Source organism: Phyllostomus hastatus, unplaced genomic scaffold, assembly GCF_019186645.2.
Source record: "Phyllostomus hastatus isolate PE091 unplaced genomic scaffold, TTU_PhHast_1.1 phas_scaffold_129, whole genome shotgun sequence".
NCBI lineage: Eukaryota > Metazoa > Chordata > Mammalia > Chiroptera > Phyllostomidae > Phyllostomus > Phyllostomus hastatus.
In genome coordinates, this window is record NW_025334009.1 from 33,234,967 (window position 1) to 33,247,105 (window position 12,139).

The 12,139-nt window shown below is 43.4% G+C and overlaps 1 protein-coding gene across 1 annotated transcript in view; it reads left to right on the forward strand.

The window, feature by feature from the left end:
* Window positions 1-8,308, forward strand: part of IL20RB (interleukin 20 receptor subunit beta) — a 32,149-nt gene extending 23,841 nt beyond the window's left edge. Inside the window, exons 6-7 of the mRNA XM_045857057.1 lie at window positions 140-282; window positions 8,070-8,308. Coding sequence (XP_045713013.1) covers window positions 140-282; window positions 8,070-8,177 — 251 coding nt within the window. The 3' untranslated portion in view covers window positions 8,178-8,308. The remainder of the gene's footprint in view (window positions 1-139; window positions 283-8,069) is intronic.
* Window positions 8,309-12,139: the final 3,831 nt, after the last annotated feature.

Here is a 12,139-nt window from a genome sequence, read left to right on the forward strand (position 1 = left end):
GCATACATCAAATCTCAGGATGTTGGTATCTGCTGTCTTACCCATGTGCAGAACCAACTCCAGGAAAGTGAAGGAGGCCCTGGATTGGAGATTTCATTTTCACTATGTCTCCTAAGCCTGTTCTTATCTTTATTTGCAGAAGAAACTCTCCCCCTAGTGCTGGCCTTGACTGCATTTGCTGGCGTTGTACTGATCCTTGTGGTTGTGTTGCTCTCCATCTGGAAGATGGGCCAGCTGCTCCGGTACTCCTGCTGCCCAGCAGTGGTGCTGCCCAATACCTTGGTAAGAGTGTCTTGTTTTCCTTTCAGCATGATGCTGACCAGATGTAGTCTGGGCTCTGGTTGGTCATTGGCACACAGTTTCCTGGTCGACAAGCACTTGCGCAAGAAGGGCAGAAGGGCATGTACAGGACTTCACTTCTAATTAGAGGGGCTGGGAGAGACCTCCCTTCTCCAGAGAGTGGGGACCTTCCTCAGTAAGGCCACTGTTGCTCACCCCCAGGACCTGGCATGGCCAAGAGAGTGGGTGTGTTGCACAGCCTTGGTGCTTGGCAGTTCAGAGTCACACCCAGTCTCACCCTTCCAGACTGGCCTGACGAGTGTTCTTGGCCCCTTCCCATGGTTATAACAGCAGCTGCATCCAGTAACTTGTTCTGACACAACTTATTCAGTTCTCTTGCCAAGGACCTCATTGGCTCTCAGGGTGAAGTGCATGGGTATGAATGTGGGAGCATAGACTGTGCTTTGCCTTTGGCTGGGGGCTGGAAAGAATCTGGACCTGCCTAGTAACTACCAAAAGTTAGGGTCCTCATCTGTTTTCTCAGTCCCTTGCAAGCCCAGGATTCTTATCGTACTTCCAAGGACACTGGTCTGCAGGTCTAAAGCTCTCTGGTGGGGGCAGGTCCTGTGTGCCCATGCCAGTATCAGGGAGAAGCACAAGCAGACCTTATTATAGGGAGTATAATACTATAGGGTATAATAATATAGGGATATAACACTCCCTTATAATTGGAAGTTCCATCCTGGCTGCCTCCCATGCCCCTAACCCCAGACCTCAACAAACAAAGCAGCACAACCCCCCCCAAAAAAAAAACCCAAAACAAAACAACAAACAAAAATGAACTCAGAGATTTCTCACAGCTGTCTCCTGCAAGGAGGGAGTTAGCAGTCGGCTTCCTAGAAGCAAGGAGAACTGGAACTGCCTGCAAGCATTCCTGCAGTCCTACATCAGCCTGGAATCACTTTCGAAGGTGTCACTCTTGTGACAACTGCATGGCCCTGATAGTGAGGCCCATACTCTCCCTACACGGGAGGAATGATTCTCCCTAATCCAGTCTTCAGGGCACCCCATTACCTTGCTACCCTAAGTGTGCTCGTTTCTCTCCATTACTTCCAGGTAATCATACCCTTAGGTGAGACTAGTGCAGAGTTAAGCACCAGGCAGTATTCTAGGGCTTTGCATACACAGCATCGACTCCTTTCATTTCCCACTTTTCATAATGCTTATCAATGTGCTGTTCATCAGTCCCCCCACCCCACCAGCACACTCTGAATGGTTTACTAAATTGTTCACAGCTAAATACGAAGGCCATGTGGTATGTGAAACACAGGAGACAGGGCAGGCCTCATTCCCTTCAGCAATGACTCGAGGGGCTCAAAGATCCCTGAAGCAGAAAGGGATGTGTATCCTGCAGTGGTTGGGGTAGTGTTTTATAAATGTCAATTAGGTCAAATGTTGGATAATACTGTTCATAATTTTTCTATAGTTCTATTAGTTATTGAGAGAGAGAGACAACAAAATGTCTAATATGAGTGTGGGTGTGTCTGTTTCTCCTTTTATGTCAGTTTTTCCTTCACATATTTTGAAGCTCCATTTTAGGAGTATACATATTTATAGTTGATACATCTTCCTGAGTAATTGGGCCTTTTATCATCATGAAATGTCCCTCTTTATCTCTGGCAATTGTCCTTACTTTGATATTAATATAACTTTTTTGGTTTGTTTACTGTTTGTATGGTTTATCTTCTTTCCATATTCTTACTTTAAACTTATCTGTGTCCTCATATTAAAAGTGTATCTCTTATAGCAGCATATAGTTAGCCTTTTAAAAAAATGAATTCATTCCAACAATCTCCATCATCTAATTGGAATGTTTAGTCCATTAACACTTAACTCTCATCCTGTCATTTTCTAACTTTTGTGTTTCACTCAATATTTGTTTTCTGATTCTTCAAGCCAGTAAAGCTATCATTATTCATGGTGCCAAGAGAGATCTGCCCTCAGACAAGGAACTGTAAACAATGGGAAACTCACCTAGTGACATTCCCTTTTTCCAAGTGTCAACTTTTGGTTGCTTGCTTTTAGAGAGAGAGGCAAGGAGAGAGAAAGATAGAGATAGAGATAGAAAAAGAGAGGGAGAAACATCGATTGATTGCCTTTTCCTATGCATCCCAACTGGGATAGAACCCGCAACCTAGGTATGTGCCCTAACTGGGAATTAAACCTGTGACCTTTTGGTCTATGGGACAATGCTCCAACCAACTGAGCTATACTGGTCAGGGCTGTTTCTCCCTTGATTTTTTAAGTGGAAAATTTTTCTGAGTATATGCACTTCTCATGGTGCTGTGTGAGCAGATCTGTAGTGTCCATTAAATCCCAACAGATTCTGGAGCGGTCTGTCACCACTGTCTTCTCTCCCTCTCAGACTTGACTTTAGTATAGTGTAGCTGCACTTCACATTTGTATTAGTTATAGATAATCTTCCAAACTATTAAAAATCAACTTTCAACCATCTTTGCAAAATCAACATGTCTTTCCAATTAAACCATAGACAATTACCACGTGGAAATTCTTGACAACTCTTTTAAAAGCCCTATTGAGTTTGTAAGTGTTTAATTTATCTCTTTGGATTAACTATATCATGTCTACATCTATAATTTTATAGTTGGTGATGGTTGTCCTCTAAAATATACCATTAAGAATGTCTTTGCATTTAGCAAGAGCATAAAATGGAGTAAAAATAACCTATTAAATAAATGGTGTTGGGAGAACTGGACTGGTACATGCACAAAAATGAAACTAGACCACCAGCTTACACCTTACACTAGAATAAACTCAAAATGAATAAAAGACTTAACACATAAGCTGTGACACCACAAAAGTCCTAGAGGAAAACATAGGCAGTAAAACTTCAGAAATTTTCACCAATATATCCTCTAGGGCAAGGTAAATAAAGAAAAGACTAGCCCTGGCTGGTGTGGCTCAGTGGATTCACCGCCAGACTGCAAATGAAAGGGCTGCCAGTTTGATTCCCAGTCAGGGTACATGCCTGGGTTGTGGGGCAGACAGGTCCCCAGAAGGTGGTTCTCAAGAGGCAACCACACATTGATATTTCTCTCCCTCTCCTTCTCCCTTCCTTCCCTTTTGTCTAAAAATAAATAAATTTTTAAAAAGACTAAATAAATAAGAGTACATCAAATTAAAAAGCTTCTGCACCACTAAAGAAAACATCATCAAAATGAAAAGGGGATGGACAGTATGGGAAAATATATTTGGCAATCATACCTCAGACAGGGTTTGATCTTCAAAATACAGGGTCTAGCATAAGTAATGCCTGGTTGAGTATAGTTGGTAGGGTAATATAATGGGTATAATAATTTATAGTTTTAATTTGAACATTTCACCTAAAATGCCATATGGTGTGATTGAGTGTGATATTGTTGTGTTATAGAATTAAATGCTTGTGATTTTCTAATAAAAGATTTTATAATAAAAAAGGGGCATTGTGCTGGACTCTATATATAAAAAACTCATAAGACTCAACATCAGGAAGACAAACAATCCAATTAAAAAATGGGCAATGGACCTAAAGAGACACTTCTCCAAGCAGGACATACAGAGGGCCCATAGACATATGAAAAAATGCTCAATATCACTAGTCATCAGAGAGATGCAAATTAAAACCACAATGAGATGCCACCTCACACTGGTCAGAATGGCCATCATTAACAAATCAACAAAAAACAAGTGCTGGCAAGAATAAGGAGACAAAGGGAACCCTAGTGCACTGTTGGTGGGAATGCAGACTGGTGCAGCTACCATGAAAAACAGTATGGAACTTCCTCAAAGAACTAAAAATAGAACTGCATTTTAACCCAGCAATTCCACTGCTAGGACTATACCCTAAGAGCCCTGAAACACCATTGCAAAAGAACCTATGCACCCCAATGTTCATAGCAGTACAATTTACAATAGCCAAGTGCTAAAAGCAACCTAAGTGCCCATCAGCAAATGGGCAGATCAAAAAACTATGGTACATTTACACAATGAAATTCTATGCAGCAAAAAGAAAGAAGGAACTCCTAGCCTTCATGATAGCACAAATGGAACTGGAGGGTATTATGCTAAGTGAAGTAAACCAGGCAATGAAGGATAAATACCATATGATTTCACCTAAAAGAGGAAGCTAATGAATAAAACAAATGAACAAAATAGAATGAGGGGAATGGAAACAAGCAGCAGACTGACATCAACCAGAGGGGAGGGAGGAAGAGCATATGGGGGGAAAAAAGGGGAAGGGGCTAATCAACAAACAGGTGTAAATGACCCATGGATGTAGACAACAAAGTGAAGATTGACTGGGAGTGTAGGATGGGGGTTGGGGAATGAGAAGGCAATAGGGGAAAATTGGGACAACTGTAATAGAACAAAAATAAAAAAAGAATGTCTTTGCATTCAAGTTGATATCACCAAGTAACATTCTAAAGCAGAAATATATATGCAAGGAAAATTATATGAACAATTCTCAGTATATATACCCTGTTTTAAAATATAATTTTTTTCCTTGTCTTTCATCCATAATTGCTTCATGGGTATGGAGGCCTTGGTGCTAAAGGGTCTTCCTTTCCTTTCCATGACTCACTTTACTCTGTCTCTTCCTGTTTGAAAACCTTACTTGAAAATTTAACTCTAACCTGTGGGACAATAGTTTTGCACCTCCTGAAATTCTGAGGTTATATGATTTTACTTTAATGTTCTAGAACTATACTCTCCAATACAATGGCCACTTGCTAAATGTGACTGTTAAGCTCTTGCGACGTGGCTCGTTCTCACTAGGATGTGCTATAAACATAAAATACACAATGGATTTTAAAGAGTCATTTCAAAAGAAGAAATGTAATATTTTATTAATTTTTTGTGTTAATTACGTGTTGAAATAATACCTATTTTAAATAAAATATATTATTAAATTTAATTTTACCTGTTTCTTTTAACTTTTTAAAATGTGCTACAAGAGAATTTTAATTGTGTTATATTTTTATTGGATAATGCTGTTCCAGAATTTAAAAAATAATCAAGTCTAACCACTGCAGAGTTAGGTAGCCAGTGTCCTGAGTTTGCTGGACCAGCAGCAGTGAATTGGTAGTGAGTTCCACAAAGACACCACACTCAGTGAGCCCTACTTGTACATTGTCCTTTCCTGTAATTTGCCCAAGGACACTAAGAGAGAGATCCCCTGAAGCTGCCTCTTTACAAACTATGATCAAGGGTAAAACTGACTTTATGAAGCTGATGTCTCCTGGGGACTGAGGTGTAGGAAACCATTGTGTCTATTTATCTGTGTTCACATGCCACTCTGGGGTGATGAAGGGGAGGGCCAGGGGAGATAACTGCAGAAGAATCTAGTGAATTTGGTGCAGATGAGTAGGCAAGAAATGGTTGGGGGGAGGGTCCCTCTGAAAAGTTGGTACCTGCATTTCTACAGCCAGTTATATCTATGTAATGTGATCACTGGGAGAAAGTGGCAGGAACAGGAAGTATGAGTTGGAAAGGGACTTGTGTTTCAGGGGCCCCATTTCTGGGCTGGGTGCCCTGCTATGTGTGATATGTAGAACATCTCAGACCAGGTTGTTATTTTCAGAGCTCTCTGCTAGAAAAATGTTCGGTTTAAAATATATATATATTTTATTGGTTATGCTATTACAGTTGTCCCATTTCCCCCCTTCCTTCCCCTCCACCCTGCACACCCTCTCCCACCCACATTCCTCCCCTTTAGTTCATGTCCATGTGTCATAAGTTCTTTAGCTTCTGTATTTCCATACCATTCTTACCCTCCCCCTGTTTATTTTCTACCCACAATTTATGCTACTTATTCTCTGTACCTTTCCCCCCTCTCTCTTCCTTCTACTCTCCTGTTGCTAACCCTCCATGTGATCTCCATTTCTGTGGTTCTGTTCCTGTTCTAGTTGATTGCTCAGTTTGTTTTTGTTCTTGTTTTAGGTGTGGTTGTTAATAATTGTGAGTTTGCTGTCCTTTTACTATACATGTTTTTTATCTTCTTTTTCTTAGATAAGTCCCTTTAACATTTCCTATAATAAGGGCTTGGTGATGATGAACTCCTTTAACTTGACCTTATCAAAGAAGCACTTTATCTGCCCTTCCATTCTAAATGAGCAATCTTGGATGTAAGTCCTTGCCTGGAATACTTCTTTCCAGCCCCTTCTTGCCTGTAAGGTCTCTTTTGAGAAATCAGCTGACAGTCTGATGGGAACTCCTTTGTAGGTAACTGTCTCCTTATCTCTTGATGCTTCTAGAATTCTCTCCTTCATTTTAATCTTGGCTAATGTAATTATGATGTACTTTGGTGTGTTCCTCCTTGAGCCCAACTTCTTTGGGATTCTCTGAGCTTCCTGGACCTCCTGGAAGTCTATTTCCTTTGCCAGATTGGGAAGTTCTCCTTTATTATTTGTTCAAATAATTTTTCCACTTGTTGCTCTTCCTCTTCCCCTTCTGGTACCCCTATAATTCGGATGTTGGAACGTTTAAAGATGTCCTGGAGGTTCCTAAGCCTCTTCTCATTTTTTTTTAAAATTCTTGTTTCTTTGTTCTTTTCTGTTTGGTTGTTCTTTCTTCCTTCTGGTCCACTCTGTTGATTTGAGTCCCAGTTTTCTTTCCATCACTCTTGGTTTCCTGTGCATTTTCCTTCATTTTACTTAGTGTAGCCTTCATTTATTCATCTAATTTGTGACCAAATTCAACCAATTCTGTGAGCATCCTGATCACCAGTGCTTTGAACTGTGCGTCTGATAAGTGGCTATCTCTTGGTTGCTTAGCTGTGTTTGCTCTGGAGCTTTGATCTGTTCTTTTGTTTGGGCAATTTTTTTTTTTGTCTCGATGTTTCTGTTATGTAGTCAGTGGCAGAGCCTTAGGTGTTTACCAGGGTGGGGCAACCCAGTTGCTGGGTTGTGACACTGTATGTGGGGGTGGGGTTTGAGGGAACAATGGCACTTGCTCCACTCTCTGTCAGATTTCAGTCCCTTCCCCCAAGCAAACTGGGCCTTTCTGGTGCTGATTCCCATTGTGTGGGCTTCTGTATGTCTTGGGACCCTGTGGGTCTCTCCAATGAACTCTCCTGTGAGGCTGGGAGTCTCTCCCAGCACCTCATCCCCCACAGGTGTTTTCAATCAGTGTTTTGAGGCTTTATTTCCCTGCTCTGGAGCCCTGGGTTGTGTGGCCTGTCTTGCTCCCCAGTTTTGCCTGGTTTATCTGTGTGCAAATGTGGAACCATCACGTCAGCCAGCTGCTTTGCACACAATGCCCCACTTCACGATTGCTGTCTCGCTGGGTCTGCCTGTTGCCATCCCATGCCCAGGGTCTGCCAGCCGCTGCCTGTGTTCCCAGGGTCTCCCAGCCCCGCTGCCATCTTGCACACCTGGGGTTTGTCAGCTGTTGCATTGTGCGCCCGGTGCCACCGCTTTTTTTGCCACGACCCCTCTCCACCTGGCTGCCCAACTCCGCCCCTCCTACCTGTCTGGATGAATGTGTCTATTTTAACTCCTTGGTTGTCAGACTTCCATACAGTTCAATTTCCTGTCAGTTCTGCTTGTTATTTTGTTTCTAAATTGTTGTCTTTATTTGGTTGTACAAGGAGGTACAATATGTCTACCTATGGTTCCATCTTGGCTGGAAGTATAAAGAACATAATTGGGATTTCTGCAATAGTCTCTGCAATAGCTACTACTTTGGTATTACTATTCATCTAATAAATATTCATGCAAATTATTTTTCAGAAAATCACCTCTTCACCCCAGAAGTTAATCAGCTGCAGAAGGGAGGAGGTGGAAGCCTGCGCCACAACTGTGCTGCCCCCTGAGGAACTCTTCAGGACCTGGATCTAGTAGGCTCAGGGAAGCATCCAGATGAAGCTGAGCAACCCAGTCTGTGCAACGCAGGCACTGTGAGGGGAGAAAGGCTGTGCTTCTGTTTTCCTTCAAGGACAAAAGCAGCTAGAGGAGCCTTCTACGTCCATTTCTAGAAGCAACTGTCAGAGGCAGAGTGGTTTGGCAGACAAAGCCCTGAGGGGGGCAGGATACATGCCTGTAGAACTGGATCTATCTGCCATCCACTAGCTGAATAATCTGAGGGAAAGTGACTTTTTCTCTCTGGCCCTCAATTTTCTCATCTATAAAATGGGTGGATTAACTGTTACACCATATGTGTATGTATCTCCAGCACTGGCAGAGCTGTAGGGAAATTGGTAGCACTGTATATTGCGATTGGTTCAGCTTTTCTGAAGAGCAGTATGTAAAAGTAAAACAGGAATGATCAGAGACTCTATACACCAGCTGGCTTGGAGGTCCCTCTTTCCTAAAGGAAGCCTTGAAAAGGAAAGGAAGGATGGGTGCAATGGTGTTGATTTCACTTTAAGCCAAATGCCTGTACAGAGGTGAAGGACTCAGCCTGCTCTACAGTGACTGAGAGGGAGGCCACAACCCCACTGAAACTGGGATATGCAAGAAAGCTGCAGGGACACAAAATACTATTAAGGGTAAATAGTGTGTGACATTGAAGACAGCAGCTAAAATGTATGATGAGAGTGCAATGAAGAGGGATGTCATAAATGTGATATTTGCTGTGTTCCTTTTTCCTGTAGAGTTGTTAAAGTATAGAATTAAAAACAAAAATGGGGTCATCCTGGATAATCTTTTGGGTTTATTTCTCCCCAAATAAGTGGTGTTTAGGGTTCTAGTTACATCAAAAACCTTGAGTCCAGAGAGGCCGCTGAAGACAACCTTTGGTCAGAAGGTGTGGGCAACCCTAGGTCAGGGGTGGGAATGGAAAGAATAAGGGGGCAGTCTCTGACCACATGAGAACCCCGAATGAGGCAGCTGGCCAAAGCCTCACCTGGTCAGTGTGCTCCTGGGTCTTCCTGGAGGCCTCACTTCACAGGAAATCCCTTTGGGGACCTCTTTTCCTTAAAATAGGTGACTCATGGTGTCCCTAGCCCCATTGCCTACCTCTAGAAGCCTCCTCCTGTTGCTGTCCTCCACTAGGAGAGAAAAAAAGGGTCAGAGGAGGAGTGGAGAGGGGAAGTTTTTTGAGGGAGGAAGGGATAGATGGGCAGCTTCTACCCCTCCCAGCTCTGGAGCCTCTGAGCTGGTTTGTCTCCATGCCAACTTCCTGGTCCCCTTCCAGCCAGCTCTGTGGTGGAGACAAGCTAACCGCCTCAGGCAGGTGTTTCCTCCAAGACAGAGGCCTGCAACCCTCTCTCCACCTGGTGGGGTTTCAAGCAGTCAAAGGATGGGCTCTCTCTAGGAAGATGAGATCATTGAAGATCTTTTCCTTTTGTACCATTTTGTATGCTTCTGTGTTTGACTCTTTCATGAAGAGTATTTGTTAATTTTATATTTGGCTTAAACTGTAGACATACTTTCAGTCTGCAAAAATAAAGACTGTGCCTATTACACTGATTATCCATTTCCTTCTGCCCTCGTCCCAGTCCCTCCACCTGGCCACTGTCCCTCTGTCACCTGTCCAAGCCTAGAACCCAGAAATAATCCATGACTTCCCTCTGCTTGAGCCTCTCTCGCAGTTAGTGCCCATTCTTTCATGCCGACATATAGAGGTATACAGAAAGTTCTCTTGGTTATTCTGTTGTTTTCACATGTCTCCAACATGCATTCACTGAGGCCCAAACATACACCAGACATTACATGAGTCCCCATAGGAGGAGGGTGTCTCCTCTAGCTGGTGACATCCTCCTCTCTCCTGGAGCACTATGTTCTGACACTCCAGGCCTTCTTTTCTTCCCTCTGGGACACTTTAACAGGGGGCAGCACAATTAATAACTACAGCAGGACAACAATGAAGACTGACCATGTCCTGAACTCCTTGCTGTTGCTCAACCCAGTAGAGGATGCCTGACCCAAGGATCAAGCCAAGCTTTCTTAGTCTTGCTTTCAGGGAACAACTGCCAGGGTCCAATGAACAAAACCCCCAAAAGGAGAATCCAAAAGGAGAATCTTGGCTGACTTCAACTGACACAATAAATTTGAAAAGTCGTGACCACAAGGATGCACAAAGAGCAAATGCTAGTCCAAAGAATTAAAAAAGATGAATAGAATGCATTTCTACTTAGTCTTATTATTTAATAGTGTTGGGCTTATTGACTCACTGTATCAGTGAAGAATACTAGTAAATGTAAATACACCAATCAGAAGGTATTCTCCACTGCCACCATTTCCTGGCCCAGGCCATGACCCCGGGGCCACCTGAATGCCAGCACCAGCCTCGTCATGGGCTGCTCCACTTGCAATCTTTCTGCCAGGGATTTCGTGCTAACTTCTAAGATCCTTCTACAGAGGGATAGTAGACTATCCGCCTAGCCTCTGTGCTACTCCACTGCATCTCTTAAAACATTTTCCCCTTATTTTTTGTGTGCCTTGTTTTTCCTCAGGCTAACTTTCTGTGGGTGCAGATCTGTTTCCTTTCAAACGGTCTAACTGACTCACTTCCTTCAGGGAAGGTCTGTCAGCTTCTGGAGCCCACCTGGAAGGGAGGATCTCATTACGTCCACGGGTGTCTGGCGCCACCTTGTGTTGGACGCTGGAAAATTCCTTCTGTTCTCACTCTCTGAAGAACGCCTGGAGCCTCCTGGAGAAACAAAGGGAAAGCTCAGACAAATTTCCTAGAATGAGAACTCAATTACATCATAAAACTTAACGAGAGTGCCCCCTCACAAACCTGCACTGTCTTTAGTGGATTTAGAATTTAGTGGCCACAATCTCCTCACTCGTGCTCATTTGAAAGTTGAGCCTTCACTCTGCTCACAAGGCTCTTTCTCCAGGCAGGGGATCTTGACCCCTACCTCACCCTCCTGTCTGTTTTTCTTCCCTCTGTGCTGCCCTTAACTACCTCTTATAAAAAGCCTCCTTCCACCCCTGCCACTCTGTGCCCTATATCTAACCTATCCCTGGGCTACACTGACTTTCTGGGGGTGTTCCTCAGGAAGACCTGTTAAACCACTGTGGCACCCAACCTGTGAAATTTATAAATGCCATACAAGAGCTGACCTAAAATTACAGTTTTCTCTCACTGGCTTATGGGTTCAGGTCCCCAAGCACCTAACAGCAAAGCATGGAAAACCCTATTCTTGCCAGAGGTGGAAGCACGCACATGTGGGACCAGGAGGCTCAAAAAGGAAGACACAGCCCTTCCTGCCTCCCTCAGCGAGAGGTTGCAAGCCCAGCAGAGGCCGTAAAACCCCATCAAGGATCTTGGAGGAAAAACTGAGCTTGGTATGCCAAACTCAGGTACCTGCAAAAAGCCCCCGAGGGCAAGAGCACAAACTCTCCTACTGTGGAGGAGGTATATGTCCCTTGTCCCTCCAGTGGCCCCACTCAGGGAAATTTTTAAAAACCACTTTTTAAAACCTGGTTGTTGGAAAAATGAGTGCCTGTACAAACCACAGGAACTCGCACACTTTCCTCCTGTACTTAAACCACTTATCTACTCTGAGGCCCACACACCTCCAAATTTCTGGGAGGAGTCAGTAAGTCTTCTACTAAACCACGTTAGTATAAGATGAACCCTACAAACATCAACTTGGGTTTCTAGTCTTAGGAGATCATGCCCCAGAACTAAGGCCCTCTGATGTCATCCCACCTATGTTAACAATACGGAACGGCTTTCTCAGGTGAGGCCTGTTTCATTGAAATTAACTTACCACTCTCTCACCTTCACTTTTGAGTCTTGAAATTGGAAATAGTTCAAGATGGAATAGTCCCCTCTCCTCAGATTAAGCCGGGATTATGGACGACCAATGGAGTGGAAGAATACTGGATTTTAAATGAAGAGTTTT